General features: G+C 38.4%; 1 protein-coding gene across 2 annotated transcripts in view; it reads left to right on the forward strand.

The window, feature by feature from the left end:
• Positions 1-19,446, forward strand: part of LOC130921475 (protein TASOR-like) — an 83,982-nt gene extending 64,536 nt beyond the window's left edge. For both annotated transcript variants that reach the window (XM_057845430.1, XM_057845431.1), the window contains exons 21-26: positions 1,124-1,923; positions 5,588-5,710; positions 5,784-5,943; positions 6,030-6,317; positions 12,846-13,431; positions 18,668-19,446. In XM_057845430.1, the coding sequence (XP_057701413.1) occupies positions 1,124-1,923; positions 5,588-5,710; positions 5,784-5,943; positions 6,030-6,317; positions 12,846-13,431; positions 18,668-18,980 (2,270 nt within the window). In that variant the 3' untranslated portion in view covers positions 18,981-19,446. The remainder of the gene's footprint in view (positions 1-1,123; positions 1,924-5,587; positions 5,711-5,783; positions 5,944-6,029; positions 6,318-12,845; positions 13,432-18,667) is intronic.
• The last annotated feature ends 7,344 nt before the right edge of the window (positions 19,447-26,790 follow it).

Raw genomic sequence — 26,790 nt, forward strand, 5'->3', positions numbered from 1 at the left:
ACCTATAAACTAAATTACGAATGCATTAAAAAAAACTATCTCAAACAAAAACTTATGTTGGTCATAACAGGGAGCAACTGGATTCAACCATGTGAAATGAGGCAGACAAGAGGGCAGTGTATCCACCCAAATCAATAAAACTAAATGCACACACTTTCAAAATAAACCATTACAACACCACTTTAATTAAATGAATACTCGAAGCAGCAAAATTTAATTCAAATCTTTTTTCTAGTTGATTACACGAGTTTATTGATTAATCGTTGTTGCACTAGTTTTTTTTATTTATTTTTTTATCCCATAGAATTTTTAATACATGCACACACACATGCACCGCCACAGAGAAACACACACATTAAAGCTATATTGCTCTTCTGCCAATGAAGCATTTAGGATTTTATGATGGCAGTAATGACACAGAATTAAGCAAGCACATACTGAAAAATAGCTGTAGCCATTAAACGGTCATATTATAGGCTTCACTGTTGGATTATACTTTATGCTGAATGCTTAACCATTATAAAAGCTATTAGAGAAATCACACAGAGAGATACAAAATAACGCGACATACTGATTGCTAGATGCAGTCCGTGCCCAATTCCCGCATTCAGTTGAGCTGTTTCGACAAGGTTAGAGCTGCTATCCGACTCCATCACGTTCATTTGTAGCTGCTGTTAGCCGCTAGCGTTAGCCTGTGGCCTGGCTACCAGTAGAAAGCACTGAAAGCACCTTCTCCTGACATCGTGAGAACCAGGGAGGACAGCGGGTGAAAGCCCCATCTGGATGCCGTCAAGAGTCTACTTAATGTCGGGTGACATTGTATGGCGAAGCTCCTTTAACCCACACTCCATCATGTTTGCTTGTAGCGTTAGCCGCTAGCGTTAACCACGTGACTCCATAAGCATACTGACTGCTTTCTTAAAGGAGAATGAACATAGCCGAAGAACACAGTCAAAGCGGCATGAAAAGACTATATTTTCTTTGTTTTGTTAATTACCGAATTTACCGACATGGTCAAAATTACATCGGTCATCGTAAAGAATTTTGGTAACTGTAAATTTTCCGTATACGGTCCTGCTCTAGTTTGAAGTGATCCCTTACTTAGCACTATCTCCCTTTCTAGGAGAACTTGCCACAGTTCCGTCGACAGTAATCCCCACGACCGCCGAAGCGGACGGCAAACCGAACGGGGACGTCTCGGGTACCCAGGAAGAAAACCCCAAGGGGAAAGTGTTGTATGTCGTGGACTTGACTATGTCCTCCGAGGAGAGCGACGGCTGCGAGCTTACGGCCGGCCCGCTGCCGCCGGACATCGACCGCATCCTGGACCGGAATCTCAACAGCTTCTCGGCCGACATGCACCTCATCTTGCGAGAAGAGAGCATCCAGTGTGGCCTCGCCGAAGCGGGCCTCGGCCGTCCCGACCACCCGCGGAACCCACCCTCACCGCCGCCGTTGCGCTTTTCACGTTATGTGTCTCTGTTTCACCCGTGCCCGCCCGTTCAGGGCTACGTCAGCTCACTCCAGGAAGCCATCGGCGGCGTGTTGCGAGACTCGGACCGAGCGTCCGACGAGCCCGAGTCGGCGCTCGCCAGCACCGTCAGCGCCTTTGTGTCCAGCATAAGAGCCGGAACGGACGAGGGCGGCTCGGAAAGCGCCGAAGCACAGCGAGGAATTGCGGCGGACGGACAGTTTTTTGACGCCGCTCCTGTACATCCTGACCCGACGACTCCGTCCCCGCCGTCTGAAACGGACCCCCTTGTCCTTCCGCCGCCCGAAGCCATCAACTCCGTCCTCCGGCAGTTGAGGCCCGAAGTCCTCAGCAACTTGTGCGACATCATCAAAGACGTCCAGAAAAGTTCCTTGGTGCAGTTCTACATGCACGCCGTCTCGCCGGATGACCAGGTCTTCAGGGATGTCAAGGTAACAATACCGTTGTGTGTGTTTTGACTTCTAAATTCTTTCAAAATAAGATTTCTTTACTGATCTGTACGTGGGATTGGTTAACATTTAACCCTTTAGACCAGGGATGTCAAACTCATTTTGGTTTGCAGGCCACATTCACAGCAGCTGATTTGGGCCAGACTAGTTTTTTTTTGGCCAAATAAGTTAACTCACTGGTTGCCATTGACAGCACTAGACGTCCAATCCATTTTTATGGGAGGGGGCAAATGAACATTCACAGCCAGTCCTTGTAGTTAAAGATAATTGGACATTTTTCGTTGGGATTGGAAGCCAAAGAGTTAATTTTGGTCACTTCTTTTAAATTCTAGGTTACTTAGAGGTCACTGAAGGACCTTTTAGCCAGATTGCTGGAATCACACCAGCAAAACCACCGGAACCACACTAGCACAATTCCAATGACCCGGCCAAAAGGCCAAACAATGCGCGTTCACCTTAGTCTTAACCCCTTGTACTAACTCTAGTGCTGCAATGGTTAATCGATTAACTGGAGTATTTGATTAGAAAAAAAGATTCGAATTAAATTTTGCTGCTTCGAGTATTCGTTTAATTAAAGTCCTGTTGTAATGGTTTATTTTGAAAGTGTTTGCACTGTTTTATTGATTTGGGTCGATACACTGCCCTCTCGTCTGCCTCATTTCACATGGCTGACTCCAGCTACTCCATGTTAAGACCAACATAAGCCAAGTTTTTGTTTGCGCTAATGTTTTTTTTTTATTTTTTTTTATGCATTCGTAATTTTGTTAAAGGTATAGGTATATTTAACCGTTTTTTGTGGGAATATGTGTCTGAACCATTTGTTAAGAGCATTGTAAAATAAAATAAAAAGTTAGTGTTTTATAGCATTTAAGCTAGCGGACTTTTGCTATGTAATTCAGCCGATTGTTCTTTTGTTGTACATAGATCCTTATTTATTTATTCATTTTTATATCGTTTGAGGCTCAGCTCAGATTTAAATTTTTCGTGCTCCTCATCCGATTACTCGATTATTCAAAATAAGTAGTTCATTGATTAATCGACTACTAAAATAATCGATAGCTGCAGCCCTAACTAACTCCATTTTAAAAGTTGGAAAAAGGCTTCGAAACGCAAATTGGCAATTTATTCCAAGTCTGCAGCAATCATACAGTACAGCGAGACCCAGGCAAGAAGGCAAACTGGATCCTGGGTCACCATATTACAAGTCAACAAAAGATTCCTGAGAAAAATGGTCACGATTAGTTAAACATTCACTCTTTTCAAGGCTCTGGTGAAGCGGGCGGTGGTCCGGAAGAAGGGTGTATATGGGCGTTGCCTAGGATTATTGTCTGTTTTCGATTGGACAGGAGTATTTGGGCGTTACTGTTGTCAGGGCAACGAGAGTTAACTCATTCACTCCCAGCCATCATCACCGGAGCAAGGCCCTTCGCTCCTGGCAGTTTTACTGGATTTTGACTGATTTTGCAAGCCCCACAGAAATTTCTGTTCTATTGCTATAAAAACATGGAACCCACCAAAAGAAATATTAGACTCTCTTCTTTCAGCAGGAAAAAATAGTAAGTTCATATCGTTTTCCATTCTGTAGAGATCAGCATTAGTAAATAGCTTAGTTTGAGCAATTTTCCAATTACTGATCAAAAAACAGAGAGCTTTTGAGCTTTTTGTGAAAGCATACATTTCAAACATAACTTTGACTTTAACACAGCTATTTTTTGCTTTAGTTACATCCCAAACATCTGAATGTTTTCCTTTTACAAAATAACATAAACAACAAGACAAATAGAGCTTTTGATAGCAAAGTAACAATTTATTTACACATAACTAACTGAGATGACGCTGTTGTGGCCGCGACAGCCGGCTTAAACTTTTCCCTCATCGCCGCCTGTCTCATAAAGATGGATTTTTTTTTAGTCTTTCTTTTGTGGTGACCATTGCCTCGTGGCAGAGTTTGCCTAGGGAACTTTTTGCTCCTGGTGAGGAACTGGTTTGGACGTGCAGCACAGACTCAACGGCATTGTCCGCTGCACTGGTGGTCCCGGTCGTTCTGCTCGGTTGTCCAGCGCCTGGCATCCCGTCGTCCTCCCAGTTGTTCTGCTCGGTCGTCCGCCGCCTGGCATCCTTGACGTCCATTCGGTCGTCTTCCGCCGGCCGTTCGTTGCCGTTGAATCTAGAGCTGAAACGAATACTCGAGCAACTCGAGTAACTCGAGTTTAAAAACTGATCCGAGTAATTTTATTCACCTCGAGTAATCGTTTATTTTGACAGCTCTAAGCATCACGTTTTGCTCGGAATACTTTTAATGTGGGACAACGCGCTGATGTCACGTGCGTAGAGGAAGAAGCAAAAAAAAAAAAACTTACTGCAGCCGACAGCCGGTACAAACGACGCCGACGTTGCTAAATACTAGCCCGCACGATGGTACGTTGGTAGCAGGTAGCGTCTGATCAGTCTCATAGAGATCACATGTATGTTGAACTAGATCCACAATGACAGACTCGGCCGCGTCTGGGCAGCGTTAGTAAACAGCCGCCATCTTAAAGCAGTAGAGCGCTAAGCGCTAATAAAGAGCGCTAATAAATAAGATTACCGTTACCGTATCTAGCTCAAGTAACGTTAGCCCTGCGGAGGGCTAGGTTTCTATTAATTATGACCACTTTCGATGCGTGGCTAACGTGTCTTACATACAGGCTTTAACATAACATAGCGTTGTGGAGTGATGAGGGTGTAAAATAAAAACTCAATAATGCTAACTATCAATATTAGCTCAGTAGTCATTGCTGGATAAAACACCAAGTAGCACTGGTCCCTAATGTGCTCCAATACAGCCTGTATCATACATTTATTTTGAACACTGCAAAAACTCAAAATCCTATCAGGATTGACAGTTTAGACAAAATTGAAACTTAACTAGAACTTAAAAATGGCTTGACACAAATAGAAATTCAATTGAAACACGTGGGAAAAAATCCTAACTTTTAAGTGATGTGTGTTATCAAGCGTAACGGCATTTTTAGGTAAGATATACATAATTTTTTTTTAATAAGATCTAAAAGGTTTTTTGACTGAAAGCAGTGAATTAGTCTTTTTTTTTTAAAATTCTAGTTACATCTGAGATGCAATTGTTGGCTGTTTTCAACAATATACATCGAAAATAAAGACATTGATTGACTGAAAATGGTTCAAGATTAGATGAAATGTCTTGTTTTCTCATGTATATTTATAATTGCTCTTCACCTTAAAATATATGTTTTATCCGATTACTCGATTAATCGATAGAATTTTCAGTCGATTACTCGATTACTAAAATATTCGATAGCTGCAGCCCTAGTTGAATCGGTTTGCGGGTCTTACCAAATGCGCTACTGCTCTCCAGTGGCCAGTTTTATTGCTTTAAAATGGATTTTCAGCTTTGTGCTTTGGAGCTAGGTTGAATCAGAACCCAGAGATGTCTGTTGTGATAAAAAACGTAAAAGACATATAAATACGTCTTTGGGACACTGAAACAATTAAAAATAGAACATTTTTATATGTTTTTGGGAGCAAATGAGTTAACGGGTCTGACATAAAAACGTACTCCACTTCTGGAGAGGTTTTGTTCCAAAACAGTGCTTGACTCATAAATGTTTCAAATACGTGTGTGATGTAGGAATACCTGAAGCAGCAGGGATACGCTGAGCAAGACCCCGTTTCCTTCTTAAAACAAGAAGTTTCAGATAACAAACTTCTGGTCATCATCAAGAACAAAGACATACCGGAGCACATTCACGAGGTTGGGAATCTTCCGCTAGGGAATAAGTTCAAAACGGGGTGGGGCTGATTTTTTTTTTTTTTTTTTTTTGCAGATTCCGGGTCTGATGTCTCTCAAGCAGCACGAATCGGTGGTCTTCATGGGCATCAACACGCTGGACGAACTCAAGTCGGAAACTCACACCCAGCTTTTCAACAGTGGCGGCTGCATCCTATCCGAAGACCTCATCCTCAACCCTGACCTGGTCACTCCCGGTACGACGCGCTGTTGCGCACGGTTCCTCGTTGCGGCGGCGGCTTTACTGACGACTACTTTACCGACGACTACTTTGTTTTGGCAGATCAACTAGATGCTGCTTTGTCGCTCTTGGAGCAGAGGAACTCTCCGGAAATTGTCTGGAGATGGAAGGTCCACAGCAAACCCCTCAAGAAACTTAAAGAGAAAGCCCGCTTCCGGAGAGACGCCGCCGGTCTGCTGAACGTCATTTTGAAGCACCACCAGCAGAAGATCATCGAGGTCATGCCGCAACACCACTGCGACAACAACGGTCAGCCGTCGCCCGACCTGGACTGTCTGATCCAACATCAGGCCAAACACGTCCGCTTCAGGCACACCGTCTTCCTCAGAGGTAAGTTCAGGATCTTGAAGGCAATTTCAGGTTGCATTCCATTTATTTTGTTCTAACATTTTGGAGGGAAAGGGAGAAGCAGTACTCAATTTGGACATTTAGGGATGTAGTTTCTAAGGGGTGTACTCACTTTTTTTGCCAGGGGTTTAGATATTAATGGCTATATTTTGAGTTATTTTAAAGGAGGAAATAATGAACTCTATTATATAAGCTGCACACCGACTACTTTTCATTGTGTCAAAGTGTCAACAAGCAGTACTCAATTTGGACATTTAGGGATGTAGTTTCTAAGGGGTGTACTCACTTTTGTTGCCAGGGGTTTTGATATTAATGGCTATATTTTGAGTTCTTTTGAGGGGAAAATTAATGAACTCTATTATATAAGCTGCATACCGACTACTTTTCATTGTGTCAAAGTGTCAACAAGCAGTACTCAATTTGGACATTTAGGGATGTAGTTTCTAAGGGGTGTACTCACTTTTGTTGCCAGGGGTTTAGCTATTAATGGCTATATTTTGACTTATTTTGAGGGGGAAATAAATGAACTCTATTACATAAGCTGCACACAGACTACTTTACATTGTGTCAAAGTGTCATTTTGTCAGTGTTGTCCCATGAAAAGATATACTTAAAGGGGAACTTTGAAGTAAGGTTGGCCAACCATGTTTTTGAATAATATCAATGGCTAAACAATTATAAGCATATTTTCATTATTTTTTTTAACGCAACCCTTCCAGATTCTTTGTTTAACCCATAGCAACGCCCTTGACAACGAAAATGCTTTTCTTCGGCAATCTTCGGAAATCTTCGGAAATTACGTCACACCTAGACGTGCGAGGGAAGTCCACCATAGAACAGTATTGTTTGTTGCATTGCTTCTCGGTAAGATGCCACAGCGGTGTGTGGCGATGTTTTGTTCTCACTCAAACGAAAAGTTGTATGAGTGGCCAAAGGATAGCAGGGCACGTAAATGGACATCTTTCGTTCGCACGAAGCGAACTGTCTGTCTAAAATGCCATGTTTTTATTCCCCCAATTATACCAGTCGTAAAGCATAATTTATTATTTATTTATGATAACACTAGCAGGTTTAATTCTTTTATTTTTCTAGAGCTGCTGCATATTATTAATATTTTTTGTTTGTAAGATGTTTACGTTGAAATTCTGCACTTAAATTACTTACCTCTTGTGTTAAAAACACCAGGAAATACAGTAATTGAATTACTGCACATTATTGTTGTCTGTCACTGGAGTTTTATTATCAATCCCATCCAACAAAATGACGGTCATATAGTAAGCCTTTTTTTTTTTTTTTTCCATTAAAACATAAAACATAACATTGGTATGAAATTTTCTTGTTTAACCCTTTAACACGTAAGCCTATTTTGGCCGAATTTGCATGCCTTTGATGTTGCCTTTATATTTCAAAGAAAAAACTGTTCACAATGGCCAAGTTGGGTCCCTTTTTTCAGGATACCGAAACTTTAATCCACATTTTGGACCCAAAAAGACAAAAAAAATCCCAAAATCTTTTTTCTAAATTTGTAATGTTGAAGTCCCACTGACAACCAAACATGCTCGACCAACCGTTTTGAAGCTTGATAATTTTTATTTAACTTGCTAGGATAAACATTCAATAGAAAAAAATAAGATTGAATAGTTTTATGTTTGACAATTCAACACAAATAGCAGCTATGGTCATAGGCGTTTTTGGCCTTCACACATACTTTGGTCAAAACATGTTATATACAGTGTAAAAATGTGAGAAAAAAATTATATTTATTATCCAACACAAAAAGGGTTTGGAGGATATCTGTTTGTGAAGTTAGGTATTGTACCCATCACCTTATCAAAGGTATATATGTACAGTGCCTTGCAAAAGTATTCAGCCCCCTTGAATCTTGCAACCTTTCACCACATTTCAGGCTTCAAACATAAAGATATGAAATTTAATTTTTTTGTCAAGAATCAACAACAAGTGGGACACAATCGTGAAGTGGAACAACATTTATTGGATAATTTAAACTTTTTTAACAAATAAAAAACTGAAAAGTGGGGCGTGCAATATTATTCGGCCCCTTTACTTTCAGTGCAGCAAACTCACTCCAGAAGTTCAGTGAGGATCTCTGAATGATCCAATGTTGTCCTAAATGACCGATGATGATAAATAGAATCCACCTATGTGTAATCAAGTCTCCGTATAAATGCACCTGCTCTGTGATAGTCTCAGGGTTCTGTTTAAAGTGCAGAGAGAATTATGAAAACCAAGGAACACACCAGGCAGGTCCGAGATACTGTTGTGGAGAAGTTTAAAGCCGGATTTGGATACAAAAAGATTTCCCAAGCTTTAAACATCTCAAAGAGCACTGTGCAAGCCATCATATTGAAATGGAAGCAGCATCAGACCACTGCAAATCTACCAAGACCTGGCCGTCCTTCCAAACTTTCTTCTCAAACAAGGAGAAAACTGATCAGAGATGCAGCCAAGAGGCCCATGATCACTCTGGATGAACTGCTGAGATCTACAGCTGAGGTGGGAGAGTCTGTCCATAGGACAACAATCAGTCGTACACTGCACAAATTTGGCCTTTATGGAAGAGTGGCAAGAAGAAAGCCATTTCTCAAAGATATCCATAAAAAGTCTGGTTTAAAGTTTGCCACAAGCCACCTGGGAGACACACCAAACATGTGGAAGAAGGTGCTCTGGTCAGATGAAACCAAAATTGAACTTTTTGGCCACAATGCAAAACGATATGTTTGGCGTAAAAGCAACACAGCTCATCACCCTGAACACACCATCCTCACTGTCAAACATGGTGGTGGCAGCATCATGGTTTGGACCTGCTTTTCTTCAGCAGGGACACGGAAGATGGTTAAAATTGACGGGAAGATGGATGCAGCCAAATACAGGAACATTCTGGAAGAAAACCTGTTGGTATCTGCACAAGACCTGAGACTGAGACGGAGATTTATCTTGCAACAGAACAATGATCCAAAACATAAAGCCAAATCTACAATGGAATGGTTCAAAAATAAACGTATCCAGGTGTTAGAATGGCCAAGTCAAAGTCCAGACCTGAATCCAATGGAGAATCTGTGGAAAGAGCTGAAGACTGCTGTTCACAAACACTCTCCTTCCAACCTCACTGAGCTCGAGCTGTTTTGCAAGGAAGAATGGGCAAGAATGTCAGTCTCTCGATGTGCAAAATTGATAGAAACATACCCCAAGCGACTTGCAGCTGTAATTGGAGCAAAAGGTGGCGCTACAAAGTATTAACGCAAGGGGGCCGAATAATATTGCACGCCCCACTTTTCAGTTTTTTATTTGTTAAAAAAGTTTAAATTATCCAATAAATTCTGTTCCACTTCACGATTGTGTCCCACTTGTTGTTGATTCTTGACAAAAATTTAAAATTTTATATCTTCATGTTTGAAGCCTGAAATGTGGCGAAAGGTTGCAAGGTTCAAGGGGGCTGAATACTTTTGCAAGGCACTGTACATGCAATCCAGCTTCTCGAACACACATCTATATAAAAATTGAAAAGATTCATAGTGAGGAGAAAATAATAAACATTGAAAAATAAGTATTTTCAAAAATATTGACAAGTTGTTCAGTTCAATTCCATTTTTTTAGGCATGCGACCCAATAAAGTTGTTTTTTTTGCGCACTCAATCAAGTTTGTTTTTGAACATGTCACTAAACTGCGTCACATACAACGTCACACAGCCTACTCATCCACCGTTTGCGCGCAGCTGTCACTTCTACTCGCCGAGACGCCGACAGATCCGAGGAAAAGACTGACAAATACAGCTCATCCTATTCCTTGAGTTAATGAAATAATGCATTAGCTTGCGCTAAATTTAGTTTTCGATTCATTCTGCACGTTTCAAAGTCGCTCGCGGAATCCAACCGGCCGTTGATTGCTACGCGTGTCTCCTTTCCCTTAGTTGGCGCCTTGCTCGTCAATTTATTAAAAATGTTCACATTAGGTTCTTCCTTCTTGACATCACAACGGCTCTTGGAATATGTAGTCTTTTGTGCTGCTTACGGTTTTGAAAAAGGACAAGAAATGATGGAAATATGGAGATAGACACATGGTCCATGCAGCGTTTTAATGCATATTTATGAGTGCAATAAAACTATAAAACTCAAATGACATTATCTCCCGTTTTACTTGGTCGATTGACTTCAAATAAAAACTGGTGTGGACATCAACTTCCGTACTTTCGAACGAGACCAACCACAGGCACGTGGGTGACGTAATTACAGCGTTATGAGGCTTCAATGATATGCGTAAACGTGTCGCATCCGACACGTTCGGTGTTAAAGGGTTAATTTTGCTGTATTAGGAATGTGGTCTTTTTATATGTTTAAAAAACTGTACAAACAAACACAACAATTATTTACAATCGTATCGTTTTCACTCTATCGAATCGTATCGAAACGCTCGGCCTTAAAAATGTATCGTTTTTTAATCGACTCGTAACCTGTGTATCTAGATACATATCGAATCGGCTTCTTGCCAGAGATTCCCAAACCTAGTAAAAATACGGTGGATCCAGTCGATTTTCAAACTAATATGCGCTTTAACTTGAGAAAATCCACCAATAAAGCTTTTGAAAACCGTTCATAAGAAAAAAAATGATTCATTGAGGCATTTCATTTGTAAAATCCATGTTAAAATCTTTGTCATTGGGATTGCTTTTCTCTTTAGCACAGGACTTCTTTTTTCTTCTTTCTTTAAGAAAGAAAGCTGACCAATACGCAGGGTCAAATTGTTGTTGGATTATCTTTAAATACCCGCTACTTTTTGAGCAGAATTCTAGCTTTGTATAGGCCAGTACTTCTCAAATAGTGGGGCGCGCCCCCCTGGGGGGGCGCAGAGCGATGCCAGGGGGGGCGCATGTGACCTCGGGGAACATGTTTTTTTTTTTTTTTTTGCCGTACTGGAATAAAGTGTACTTGCACATTCACTCAGTAGGTGGCAGTGGCGCTCTCATTTTCAGAGTGCGCGCAGTATTTTTGAACTAAGGAAGAGCACTCAGCACACACAGACAACAGATATGAAGAGCAGTGTGCCACTGCCGTTTTCGAAAGCTGTTTTCCGACTGGACTCACTCACGCAGCGACCCACTGTCTTGTCCGGTTCTCACGTCGCCGCCCGAGAAGTGCCATTTTCGGCTTGGGATCGTCACGACGACCGCCCTCACCTACGGTTCTACCACGGCCGCCGTGAATGCGCTTTTTTCGTGCCGTTTGCATTTTAGCTTTGACTTTTAATACAGTGGGTGATGATGAAAGACCACTGTTTACTGTGTCTAAAAATAATTATAGCAGACAGCCAGAAGCCAAATCAATTAAGACGGCACTTAAAGACATTAGACCCCAATCTCATTGTTAAGCCGCTTGATTTTTTTTAAGTGAAAACGTGCCGAATATTGCCAACAATCGTCCTGCTTTGTCAGTGTTATATCAGTAAGCCAGTGAGCATTGTTAGCATGCTCATTGCAAAATAACTCCACACCATTGCAAAGGAGGTAAATACTGTGAGCAGCAAAAATAAAAACTGTCCTGTCCAAGGACACTTTTTTTTCTCCTTTGATTCAGATTTGTTTTTTCGGTCAAATTTTTTGGCACATTGTCCTCATGAGTGAATGTTCCTAATCAATTTTAATTTGTTAGTATTTACTGATTTTATTACATTTTTTTATTACATTATTTTTCTGTATCAAATGGTCAAAAATGTACCTTGAGTGTATTTTTTAGTTTGGATGTGATTTTTTTTTTTTAATTCAGGCAAATTGATGCACGTCAAGTCTTCTCTGTTACAAACAAAACAATGTTAATAAAGTTATACTTTATTATAAGTTGATCTATGTTACTTTTTTTCTTTATTAGAAAAAAAGGACACGTTAGGCAGATGCGTATTTATAATAGTAATTTTATAGACAAATGATACTATTTACAGTGGCGGCTGAGAGTTTGGGGGGGCGCGAAACATTTACGTCTGCCTTGGGGGGCGTGACAGAAAATAATTGAGAAGCACTGGTATAGGCTAATGTTCCTATTGTTGAAAGCACAAAGGTGTGTAATAAACAACTGGCACATTTATATCTTGCATTTTGTTTTCTTACTGTACCGAAAATGAACCGAACCGTGACCTCAAAACCGAGGTACGTACCGAACCGAGATTTTTGTGTACCGTTAAACCCCTATGATCAATATACCGGTAATCTAATTACTGTAGTTGTTGCAGCCTTATTAAGAAGCTAGTTTAGACAGTAAGATCTCCAAAAATTGGCAAAATGTGAATTGTTGTTTTCTAAAGTAAAAGCAGATTTTTGTTCATGTCCTACGTTGACTTAACAAAAATATAATGACGAAATCTGATATTTACAACTGAGAACCGGTGATCAAAATAGTTGTTGAATAATTTGCTAATCAATTAGTTGTCAATTATTCGATTCATTTTTGCACCTTTAGTTATGACTCAAAATGAATATCTCTTTTTTTTGTTTGTGTTCGCAGTACACTGCTTGGACTTCATGCAGTACTCCAAGAGCGGCATCATCGCGGCCAGCTTGGACGAGATGCTGCGCAATTTTGACGCCGTGCTCGGTCACCGCGACGGCAAAGATGAGCCGACCGCCGCCAAGGAGCCCCAGGCTGCCGAAGATCCGTCACATTTTCCGACGTTTACCCACAAAGCGAGCACTCCGCCCCCGGATGGCAAAGAGAACGCAAACGCTACGGCGCCGCCAGACCGTCCGCTCGAACAAAGCCTCCCCCTTTCGGCAGACGGGCAGAATTTTGAGACCTCGATGGAGGAATGCGAAACTCAACACTCTGACAAAGACATTCGACTTCTGCACATGGCAATTTCACATTTGAGAGCGCAGATGCAACAGAAACAGGCTTCAGACAGCGACGGAAAAGCGGCGGCCGTGGTTGAAACGATACCTGATGTGGAAGCGGCGCCGCCAGCCGACGAGAACCACGGTAAAGACGACGACGCTGACAGGAAAGAAGAGGCAGGGGCTTCCAGAGAAAGCACAGCGGATGACAGCTTCTCTTCCAGTTCCCCTCCCCGTCTCGTGGTGGACGAGACCGCCAGGTCGGTCGTTTGTCTTTTACAGCATGAATATGTGTGTATTTGGCCTCAATCCTCTCACTTTAAATGGGTTGGACATCTACTAGTGATAAACCAACTAGCATGTTTATTTTTGCCATTTCCTGTATTTTGTACGATGACAAATGTGACCTTGGATTTTTTTGGAAAACCCACAAAAAAGTCATGTCCAAAAAGACACAGGAAGTGTCCATTTTGGCGATTTCTAGCTGTCCCTACCATGACATGGTATCTTAACAGTAAAATACTTGTGGCGGAAAACACAGACAAGACTGAAAAAGCAGTTTCTGCTCTTGCACTCCTCTTTAAAAGAAACTGCTGTATTTTAAGCCAAAACAACTGTTGTGTTTGATAGAACAATATGTCTATATGCTGCCATAGCAGATTCATGGGACACAAAGCCCCCAAACTATTTTTAATTTGTCCGTTTTACCCTGAAAACCCCCGTTTACAGACGTTGTGCAACCGCTTTTGTTTCAACCCAGTCATAAAACGAAGGTAATTAATTACATTAATTATTCAAAATGTCTGTCGTTTTTAGCTTTGAATCATTTATTGATGTCTCATATTTAGTTGGAAAAAAAAAACTTAAAAAAAAAAATTATTCACTCCCATATTTTAAACGTTTAAAAAAATTATGTCACAATGAAAAAAATGGCGTCCGTAAAATAGTCATGGATATATACCTCATATCTATCGCTTAATTGTATTTTTTTTTGTTACTGTGGCATTTTCTCTGATATGTTAGATGACAAATAATTGGTCCAAACAAAAAAAGATGAAAAAAAAAGTTTAAAAGGGTAAATATATGAAAAAGAAAATCTAGACCACTCCTTGATGTCTGCGATTTCTGCATCACGACCCTTGTTATATTACCATGTTTCACCAATAAAATCCCCCAAAAATCCAGCTGTGGCCATTCACAGCTGTGTCTTGACACTTAGTGATACATGCTACATGGAGTTTTTGGATCGAAACAAAGTAAGTACGCTATAATATCTCGTTAAAGTCACGGCGTCTGTAATTCTGTTCTCGTGTGCTCTCACCTCCAAATAGGGTTTTGCTGTTTAAAAAATATTTATTTAAAAAAAAAAAAATGTCCCCTTGCTCAAAAATTTTCTTCCTCCAGAAAATTGAGATTTTAAGCTTTCCAATGATGTATCACACATGCATATCGGACAATTTTGAAAGTTGGCTAAATTGGGGGTCTCAGAACGGAATTTCAAGTCACTTGAGTGTTTTCCGCCTTGTAAAAAATTCAGCCCCCAAAGCCAGTTTAACATGAGATTTGGACTTGTCTGCCATGATTAGACCCACAAAAAAGTCTCTGAGAGCCATGTCCGAAAAGACACAGAAAATGCCCATTTTGGCAATATATACAGTTGTGGTCAAAAGTTTACATACACTTGTGAAGAACATAATGTCATGGCTCTCTTGAGTTAGTAATAAAGTCATAAAAGAACCAAACTTCATGAATGTTTTTGTGACAAAGAAGTATCTGTTCCAATCACTCTATCAGAGAAAAATCAGAGTTGTAGAAATAACTGGAAACTCAAGAGAGCCATGACATTATGTTCTTCACAAGTGTATGTCAACTTTTGACCACAACTGTAGCTGTCCCTAACATAACAAAGTATCTTAGTAGTAAAATTTCTTTTTAGAAAATTCAAGCCCCCAAAGCCAGTTTGTGCTAAAAACATGAGATTTGGTGGACTTGTCAGCCATGATTAAACCCACAAAAAAGTCTCAGAAAGCCATGTCCAAAAAGACAAAGGAAAAACCCAATTTTTGCCATTTCTAGCCGTCTCTACCATAAAAGTAGTGTCTTAATGGTAGAATATTTCAGAAAATTCACCCCCCAAAGCCAGCTTAAGCTAGCAACATGAGATTTGGTAGAGTTGTCTATCATGATTAGACGCACAAAAACGTCTCAGAAAGCCATGTCCAAAAAGACACAGGAAGCGTCCATTTTTCCAATTTCTAGCTGTCGCCACCATAAAAATCTTACTAGTAGAATATTTCAGAAAATTCGGCCCGCGAAGCCAGTTTAAACTAGCAACATGAGATTTGGTAGAGCTATCATGATTAGACCCATAAAAAGGTCTCTGAAAGCCAAGTCCAAAAAGACACAGGAAGTGGCCATTTTGGCATTTTCCAGCCGTCCCTACCATAACAATAATGTCTTAGTATTATTTTTATTTATTTATTATTTTTACCGCGGAAAATTAAGCCCCCGAACCCAGTTTATTCTAGTAAAATGAGATTTGGTAGACTTGCCTGCCATGATTAGACCTACAAAGAGTCTCAGAAAGCCATGTCCAAAAAGACACAGAAAGTGCCCATTGCGGCAATTTCTAGCCGTCCGTACCATAAGAATAGTGCCTTAGTAGTACTTTTTTTTTCTGTCAGACAATTCAGCCCTTGAAGCCAGTTTGAGCTAGCAACATGAGCTTTGGTAGACTTTTCTATCACAAGTAGACCCACAAGTCTCTGAAAGCCATGTTTGAAAAGACACACAAAATGTGCAATTTGACAATTTCCTGTAGTCTACTGTGACAAACTTGTTCTAGAATTTTTTTTTCCCCTGAAAATTCAGCCTCCGAGTTTTTAGAAGATTCAGCCTCCGAGTCCGAAGCCAGTTTTAGCTAGCAACATGAGCTTTGGTAGACTTTGCTATCACGAGTAGACCCACTAACACGTCTCTGATAGCCATGTCCAAAAAGACACTGAAAGTGTCCATTTTGGCCATCCCTAGCGGTATCTACTGTGTCAAATTTTTGGGGAAAATTCAGCCCCCAAGACAGTTTGAGCTGGCAACATGAATTGTGGTGTGATAGTCTATCATGATTAGACCAACAAATGTCTCTGAAAGACGTGTCCTAAGGACACGGGAAATGTCCATTTTAGGCATTTCCAGCAGTCTCTACTGTGACATACGTGTTATAGATTTTTTTTTGTTTTCATTTTATTTTTAAAATTCACCACCTGAAACCAGTTTGAGCTAGCAACATGAACTTTGGTATACTTTATCATGAGTAGACCCACAAATAAGTCTCTGAAAGCCAAGTCTGAAAAGACTCAGAAAATGTCCATTGTGGCCATTTCCAACAATCTCGAATATGAGAAAGGTGTTCTAGATTATTCATTTATTTATTTGTTTGTTTGTTTATTTTTAAATACAGCCCTTGAAACCAGTTTGAGTTAGCTGCATGAATGTTGGTATGATTGTCTATCATGACTAAACCCACAAAATATACACAAAATGCACACAAAATGTCACAGAAATCCATGTCAAAAAGGACACAGGAAGTGTCAATTTTGGCTATTTCCAACGATCTCGACGACGATTTTTTTTTTTTTTTTTTTAATTCAGCCCCCAAGACCAGTTGGAGCTAGCAGAGTGAACTTTGTTATGATTGTCTATTATGATTACACCCACAAAAGATTATCTGAAAACCATGTCTGAAAAGACACAGGAAGTGTCAATTTTGGCCATTTCCCACAATCCCTATCAAACAATGTTTCTTGGAATTTCTTTTTGGAAAATTCAGCCAGTTTCAATCCAGTTTTAGCTAGCAAGATAAGATTTGGTAGACTTATCTATAATGATTAGACCCACAAAAAGTCTCTGAAAGCCATGTCCAAAAAGACACAGAAAGTGTCCATTTTGGCCATTTTGAACAGTCTCTACTGTGACAAACGTGTTCTAGAATCTTTAAAGAAAATTCAGTCTCCGATTCTAATTTTACCTACCAACATAAAGTTTGATAGACTTGTCTGCCATGATTCGACCCACAAAAAAGTCTCTGAAAGCCATGTCCAAAAAGACACAGAACATGTTAATTTTGCCAATTTCCAACAGTCTCTAGTGTGACAAACATGGTCTAGAATTTTTCTGAAAATTCAGCCCCCGAAACTAGTTTGAGCTACCAACATGAGCTTTGGTAGGCTTGTCTGCCATAATTAGACCCACAAAAAAGTCTCTAAAAGCCATGTCCGAAAAGACAAAGGAAGTGTCCATTTTGGCCATTTTCCTGCAGCCCCAATGCAAACAATGTATCCTGGAATTTCTTTTTAGAAAATTCAGCCCCTGAATCCCGTTTTAGCTAGCATCATGAGATTTGGTAGACTTTCCTATCATAAGATAACATACAAAAAAGTCTCTGAAAGCCATGTCCAAAAAGACACAGGAAGCATCCATTTTGGCCATTTCCCGCCGTCCCTATGCAAATAATGTATCCTGGAATTTCTTTTTAGAAAATTCAGCCCCTGAATCCAATTTTAGCTAGCAACATGAGATTTGGTAGACTTGTCTACCATGATAAGATCCACAAAAAAGTCTTTGGAAGCCTTTTCCGAAAAGACACAGAAAGTGTTCATTTTGCCCACTTCAAACAGTCTCTACCGTGACGAACTTGTTGTAGATTTTTTTTTCTCAGCTCCCCATTCCAATTTAACCTAGCAACATAAAATTTTGTAGACTTGTCTGCCATGATTCGACCCACCAAAAAGTCTCTGAAAGCTATGTCCAAAAAGACACAGAAATTGTCCATTTTGGCAATTTCAAACAGTCTTGACTGTGACAAATGTGTTCTACAATTTTGAAAGAAAATTCAGCCCCCGATTCCAATTTTACCTAGCAACATAAAATTTGGTAGACTTGTCTGCCATGATTAGACCCACAAAAAAGTCTCTGAAAGCCATGTCCAAAAAGACACGGAAAGTGTCCATTTTGGCCATTTTAACCAGTCTCTACTATGACAAACGGGTTCTAGAATTTTGAAAGAAAATTCAGCCCCCGTTCCAATTTTACCGAGCATCATAAAATTTGGTAGACATGTCTGCCATGATTAGAGCCACAAAAAAGTATCTGAAAGCCATGTCCAAAAAGACATAGAAAGTGTCCATTTTGGCCATTTCAAACAGTCTTTACTGTGACTAACGTGTTCTTGAACTTTTAAAGAAAATTCAGCCTCCGATTCCAATTTTTCCTAGCAATATGAAATTTGGTACACTTGTCTGCCATGTTCAGACCCACAAAAAAGTCTTAGAAAGGCATGCCTGAAAAGACACGGAAAGTGTCCATTTTGGCCATTTTAAAGTCTCTACTGTGACAAACGTGTTCTAGAATTTTTAAAGAAAATTCAGCCCCCGATTCCAATTTTACCTAGCGCAGAAAATGTCTCTGAAAGCCGAACCATAACTGTCCTTCTCCTTGCAGACTCTCAGAATCCGACAAGGAAAAGTCACCGAAGAAAAACGTGAACAAGCGCCCCCGCCAGAGTCCGCCCCGAGCCCGTCCCACTTTCAACCAACATCAGCAAAGGCGGAGGGGTGACAACCACAACCACTATCAGAACCACCATTTCCACAATCAGCAACAGCCTCAACGCTACGCTAATTTTTATTCAGACTTACACAGAAACCCCGGATGGGCGGAGCAACAGCCCGGTCGAGGCTTTTCAAATTGGCACGGCGGCTACTGGGGGTGGCAGCAAGGTCGAGGGCGAGGAGGAGGCTTCAACGGCATGTAGAACCCCGAAACGGAACTTTGAAAGGTGCTCAGATGCATTTTTTCCACACGAGTCTATTAAAAAAAACACACAATAGTTATTAGCATTGCTGCCAGATCACATGTAAATTCACCCCCCTGACAAAGCAAAATCTTAACTATTCACAGGTGAAAAGTTTAGAATGGACTTTCCTCAAGCTAGATGTTTAAGAAAAGGTTTGTTTTTTTTCCCCTGTAAGAGGCTGTTAAATGTTTTTTTAACTTAAATGTTTTCTATGACTGCATTTTTTTCTATTTACATTTAATTGTTAATAAAACTTTAGAAAAAACATGGTCAGGTATAATCATTTTCTGACATCCGTATCGTTAATAGGGGTATGACACTATATCGAAAAGGTGATATATCGCAATACTTTGTAGCCCAAAAGGTTATCGATATGCTTCCACCAAGAAGCGATATGTCATTTTAAAAAGGTGACACTGGTGTTACCAGGATGCCAGGTGTGGGTGGGCATTAGTCTTACCTGGGTGGGGCAAAAAAAAAAAAAAAAAAAAAAAAAGCTACAATGCTCAAGTAGCTCGAAATCCAGCGTAGAGCTACTGCGCCTTAAAACATGTTTTGTTTTCTCCTTGAGATAACTGTTGTTGTGATTTCGTCTAATCAAATAAAAGTTAATTTGATTTTATTTGACTTGGAACACATCCATAACTGAACAGTATGGACATGCAGGCGACAATGTTTTTTTTAGGTAACCTATTGCGGTTCCTCGGTTTTATTATTATTATTAGTTATTCTTTGTTCCGCAGCCCCTTTGAGCTCAATTTGACCCCGTTAGAATGCTTCAAAATGCACCAAATCGTCAGGCAGATCAAGACCGGTGCAGTCTTTGATACCGTGTAAAGACAAATTCCAAATACACTATGTAGCGCCCCCTAGCAGTCATTCTTTGTCCCACCGACGCTTTGAGCCCTACTTTGACCCCCTCAGAATGCTTCAAAACTCACCAAACACAACAGCCAGGTGAACACTGGTGAAAACTTAATAAAATGTTTAAAAAAAAAAAAAATGCGTAAATGTGTGTTGCGCCCCCTAGAAACAAAACCAACATTTCATTTTTTTTAAGGTGAAAAAGGAGGGAACAACACAAATATTAAAACTTATAACTAGGGCAGCAGCTATCGATTATTTTAGTAGTCGATTAATCGATGAACTAGTTCGAGTAATCGGATACAACAAAAGAACAGTTGGCTAACTTACATAGCAAAAGTTCGTTAGCCTAAATGCTATAAAATGTAACCTTTTTTAAAAATATTTTTTACCAAACAAATGGTTCAAACACATGTGCCCACAAAAAACGGCTAAATACACCTATAAACTAAATTACAAATGCATTAAAAAAAAAAAAAAAAAAACATTAGCTCAAACAAGAACCTAGCTTATGTTGGTCTTAACAGGGAGCCGCTGGATTCAGCCATGTGAAATGAGGCAGACGAGGGCAGTGTATCCACCCAAATCAATAAAACTAAATTCCGACACTTTCAAAACACTTTAATTAAACGAATACTCGAAGCAGCAAAATTTAATTCGAATCTTTTTTTCTAATCGAATACTCGAGTTAATCGATTAATCGTTGCAGCACTACTTATAACACATCAGTACTACATAAATGGGGTACCGTACGCGGTGCCCAGACTGCCGTTAGTACTACATCCAGTTTTCTTTGGGTGGGCAGAGCGTGTCTGTGGGTGCACCCCCAGTCAGTACTTTAAGTACTTTTATGGGTGTCGAACTTTTGAGGTTGGGTTTAAAAAAAAAAAAAAAAACTATCATTCATGCTTATAATAATAACAACATGACTCCACAAGTGAAGCTATATAAATATAACCTGAAGATGGTGCTAGAGTCAAATGGAAGCAATTTTTGTGGGGTTTTTTTGGACACATTTATGAAAAAAGGGCGGACTGGGGGGGCATAGTGACCAGCCCACTTCATGGGTGTTGGAATCCATCCAATTGGCAAAGCAAGTACCCGTGCCTCTACCTTGATGGGGAAAAAAACAGCATTTTAAAACTCATAGTAAACAATAAACCAAGCACTTCCTTAGCATTATCATTGGAGTAAAATAATTACAACAGTGTACTGATTTTAAACCATTAGAGAATTCTAACGTAGACATGTAGGACTTTTGGCCAGAATTTTTTCAGATTTGTGGATTTACAGTGCCACAAAAATGAGAACTGTAACCTGAATAAAGTTCACATGCAGGATTTTTAATTCATTTTTCCAAATATTGATACAGTAAAAACTGCAGTTTTAAGTATATGAGCAGTCAGAGAGGTCCACTGCTAAAATTCACAAACCTAGGCCAGAGTTTATTTAAAATTGTGTATTTACAGTACCATAAAATGAGAACTATAACCTGAACAAACTATCCATGTAGGACTTTTAATTCAAAATTTTGGTACAGCAAAAAAATGCAGTTTTGAATATGGGAGGAGTCGGAGAGGTCCGCTACTAATATTCGCCAACTTTGGCCAGAATTTTTTCAAAATTTGTGGATTTACAGTGCCACAAAAATGAGAACTGAAACCTGAACAAACTATCCATGTCGGACTTCTGATTCATATTTTCAAAATGTTGGTACAGCAAAAAATGCAGTTTTGAATATGGGAGGAGTCTGAGAGGTCCGCTACTAATATTCGCCAACTTTGGCCAGAATTTTTTCAGATTTCTGGATTTACAGTGCCACAACAATGAGAACTATAACCAGATCAAAGTATACATGTTGGACTTTTAATTATTCAAAATATTGGCACAACAAAAATGCATCGTTTTGAGTATGGGAGTTGTCAGAGAGGTCCACTACTAAAATTCACCAACCTTAGCCGAAACTTATTCAAAATTGTGGATTTACAGTACCACAAAAATGAGAACTATAACCTGAACAAACTATCCATGTAGGACTTTAAATTCAAAATTTTGGTACAACAAAAACTGCAGTTTAGAATATGGGAGTAGTCAGAGAGGTCCACTATTAATATTTGCCAACCCTGGCCAGAATTTATTCAGATTTGTGGATTTACAGTACCACAACAATGAGAACTGTAACCAGATCAAAGTATACAGGACTTTTAATTCATTTTTCCAAATATTTGTATAAGAAAAATGCAGTTTTGAATATGGAAGGAGTCGGAGAGGTCCGCTACTAATATTCGCCAACTTTGGCCAGAATTCTTTCAGATTTCTGGATTTACAGTGCCACAAAAATGAGAATTGTGACCTGAACAAACTATCTATGTAGGACTTTTAGTTAAAAATTTCTGTTCAGCAAAAAATGCTGTTTTGAATATGGGAGTAGTCGGAGAGGTCCACTACTAATATTCCCCAACTTTGGCCAAAATTTTTTCAGATTTCTGGATTGACAGTGCCACAAAAATGAGAACTGTAACCTGAACAAACTATCCACGTTGGACTTCTAATTCATATTTTCAAAATGTTGGTACAGCAAAAAATGCAGTTTTGAATATGGGAGGAGTCGGAGAGGACCGTTACTAATATTCGCCAACTTTGGCCAGATTTTTTTCAGATTTGTGGATTTACTGTGCCACAAAAATGAGAACTGTAACCTGATCAAACTATCCATATAGGACTTTTAATTCATTTTTCCAAATACTGGTACAACAAAAATGCATAGTTTTGAGTATGGGAGCAGTCACAGAGATCCACTACTAAAATTCACCAACCTTGGCCAGAACTTATTCAAAATTGTGGATTTACAGTACCACAAAAATGAGAACTGTAACCTGATCAAACTATCCATGCAGGATTTTAATTCAAATTTTTCAAAATTTTGGTACCGCAAAAATGCATATTTTTGTGAATGGAAGTAGTCATGGGGGTCCACTAATAAAAATTCACCAAGCTTGCCAGAATTTATTCAGATTTGTGGATTTACAGTACCGATCACAGTACTGATCAAACTATCCATGTAGGACTTTCAATTCATTTTTCCAAATATTGGTTCAGCAAAAATGCAATTTTGTGTATGGGAGTTGTCAGAGAGGTCCACTACTAAAATTCGCCAACCTTGGCCAGAATTTTTTTCAGATTTGTGGAGTTACAGTACCACAAAAATGAGAACTGTAACCTGAATAAAGTAAACATATTGGGTTTTTAATTTTTTTTTCTAAATATCAGTACAGCAAAAATGCATAGTTTTGTGAATGGTAGTAGTCAGAGAGATCTACTACTAATATTCGCCAACCTTGGCCAGAATTTATTCAGATTTGTGGACTTGCAGTGCCACAAAAAAATGAGAACTGTAACATACAATCTACTACTACAATATATCCACACTTTTACATTCATAAAAGAGAATATTTAGCTGTTTCTGGATTTTGAAGCATTTTTGTGTGTGTGTATATCCGACTCAGTCTCTTTGTATGTGTGCATTCATACGTGTGTGTCATTGGCAATCGTGTGTGCATGTGGTCAACCACAACACATACTTATCATACTATTGGTCGGCATTATTTGCGCTGAGCAAAACCTTCCACTGAGTCTTCAAGTTACTCGGAACACAGTCCACTTTTTGTGTTTGCTTCTATTCAACAAACTTTGATATCACGATATCATACCATCACACCATATCATCCTGTTGAAATTCAGAATTGCATCCTGTTAGTTTGTAGCATTTGTGGGTCACTTCCTGTTGATTTTTGGGCGTTTCCATGTCACTTCCTGTTAGTTTTAGGACATTTACAGGTCACTTCCTGTTTACTTGCAGTTACTGAAATGGAAATCTAGACATTATACCCATTCACGACGCTAGATGGCGCCAGATATCATTGAAGCGATGTTCTGCCATGACAGATCTCAGCTTCTCTCAAGTTTAACCAGTTTACATTATTTTATTGCAATGTTTTTCCTTATTCAGATTTGTTTCAAGACTACAGTTACAGTTAGACCTTAGTTTGATGGTTAATGCAGTTTAGAGCTGAAACGAATACTGGAGCAACTCGAGTAACTCGAGTTTAAAAACTGATCCGAGTAATTTTATTCACCTTCGAGGAATCGTTTAATTTTGCCAGCTCTAAGCATCACGTTTTTCCCGGACTGCTTTTAATGCGGGACAACGCGCTGACGTCACGTGCGTAGAGGAAGAAACAATGAAAAAAATATAAAAAACTTACTACAGCCGCTACAAACGACGCCCGCATGATGCTAGTGTGGTAGCAGGTAGTGTCTGATGCGTCTCATAAATATCGCATTTAGGACTAGATGCGAAATGAAACACTCTGCCACGTCTGGGCAGCGTTAGTAAACAGCCGCCATCTTTAAGCAGTATACTTCTCAGGGCTAATAAATATAACGTTACTGTCACTCGCTCACGTAACGTTAGCCCTTCGGAGGGCTAGGTTTCTATTGATTGTGACCACTGTCGATGCGTGGCTAACGTGTCTTACATACAGGCTTTATTTAATCTGTAAAAACACAGCGCTGTAGAGTGATGAGGGTGTAAAATTAAAACATAATAAAGCTAACTGTTAGTTTTAGCTCAGTGGTCATTGCTGAATAAAACACCAAGTAGCACTAGTCCCTAACGTGCTCCAATTCAGCAGGTATCATACATTTATTTTGAAAACTGCAAAAACTCATAATCCTATCAGTACTTACAGTTTAGACTAACTTAAAACTTAACTAGAACTTCAAAATAGCTTGACACAAATGGAAATTAAATTGAAACACGTGGGGAAAACACGTAGCTTTCAAGTGATGTGTGTTATCAAGCGTAATTACATTTTTAGGTAAGAAATGTTTTTTTTATAAGATCTAGAAGTTTTTTGAGTGAAAGCAGTGATTTTTTTTTTCTAGTCACATCTGAGATGCAATTGTTGGCTGTTTTCAACAATGTACATCGAAAATAAAGACATTGATTGACTGAAAATGGTTCAATATTGGATTAAATGTCTTTTTTTTCCTCATGTATATTTTAGGGCTGTCAAAATGATCGCGTTAACGGGCGGTAATTAATGTTTTCAATTAATCACGTTAAAATATTTGACGCAATTAACGCACATGCCCCGCTCAAACAGATTAAAATGACAGCAGTGTAATGTCCGCTTGTTACTTGTTTTTGTTGTTTGGCGCCCTCTGCTGGCGCTTGGGTCCAAATGATTTTATGGGTTTGGGGAGTGAGCATGGTGTAATTATTGACATCAACAATGGCGAGCTACTACCGTAGTTTATTTTTTTATGAAAATTTTACAAATTTTAATCAAACGAAAACATCAAGAGGGGTTTTAATATAAAATTTCTATAACTTAAACTAACATTTATCTTTTAAGAACTACAAGTTTTTCTATCCATGGATCGCTTTAAGAGAATGTTAATAATATTATTGCCATCTTGTTGATTTATTGTTATAATAAACAAATACAGTACTTATGTACCGTATGTTGAATCTATATATCCGTCTTCTTTTCATTCCAACAATAATTTACAGAAAAATATGGCATATTTTATAGATGGTTTGAATTGCGATTAATTCTGATGAATTAATTTTTAAGCTGTAATTAACTCGATTGAAAAATTTAATCGTTTGACAGCCCTAATTTTAAGATATCTTGATATTTATATAATATTTTTAATATAAAATATTCCTCAAAATATTTATCTTTTAACATTTTTATCTGTTTAAAGAAATAAATAACGACATATTTACTTTATTTTTGATTAGTTTATGTAAAAAGTAAACAGAAAATATTAAAACTGTTTACATTATATTTTATTAAAGATCAATAAATATTGAAACTAACATTTTTTGATGAATAAATAGATAATATTTATTCATATTTAATTTAGTTTTTAAACTATAGAAACAACTTCTTTTTAAAATAAAGAGCAAAAAAGTAGAAAAAAATCATTCAAAAAATTGAATATGAATAATATGAATGTTAATTGTCTTTTTTCCTTTTTTAAAAATTTCAAATATTTTAAATTTTTTTTTAAGAGTTCATTTTCAAACATATTTTTACTTTAAAAATATTTTTGAAATATTTACCTTGAATCATTTTTGTTTGTTGAAGTTAATCATTAAAAAACATTCACTTTTAATTTTATTTATTTATTTACTATTTACTTTTTATTTACTATGTTTGAATTAAATAAGTAGAAAACATTTTAATAAAATGTTTACTTTATATTTTATGAAAAATAAATGAATATTTAAACTAACATGTTTTAAATTTTTGAGCTGTAATTAACTAGTTTAAAAATTTTAATCGTTTCGACAGCCCTTATATTTATAATTGCTCTTTACCTAAAAAAAAATGTTTTATCCGATTACTCGATTAATCGATAGAATTTTCAGTCGATTACTCGATTACAAAAATATTCGATAGCTGCAGCCCTAATGCAGTTATGGCAAATTTGTTGTTTTATTACAATAGATTGTTTTATTTTAGGGCTGTCAAATGATTAAGATTTTTAATCGAGTTAATTACAGCTTAGGAATTAATTAATCGCAATTAATCGCAATTCAAACCAATAATAAAATATGACATATTTTTCTGTAAATTATTGTTGGAATGGAAAGGTACATAAGTACTGTGTTTGTTTATTATAACAATCAACAAAATGGCATTAACATTAACATTTTGTTAAAGCGATCCATGGATAGAAAGACTTGTAGTTCTTAAAAGATAAATGTTAGTACAAGTTATAGAAATTTTATATTGAAACCCCTCTTCATGTTTTCGTTTTAATAAAATGTGTAAAATTTTCAATCAAAAAATAAACTAGTAGCCCGCCATTGTTGATGTCAATAATT

This window comes from Corythoichthys intestinalis, chromosome 9 (genome assembly GCF_030265065.1).
Source record: "Corythoichthys intestinalis isolate RoL2023-P3 chromosome 9, ASM3026506v1, whole genome shotgun sequence".
Taxonomy (NCBI): Eukaryota; Metazoa; Chordata; class Actinopteri; order Syngnathiformes; family Syngnathidae; genus Corythoichthys; species Corythoichthys intestinalis.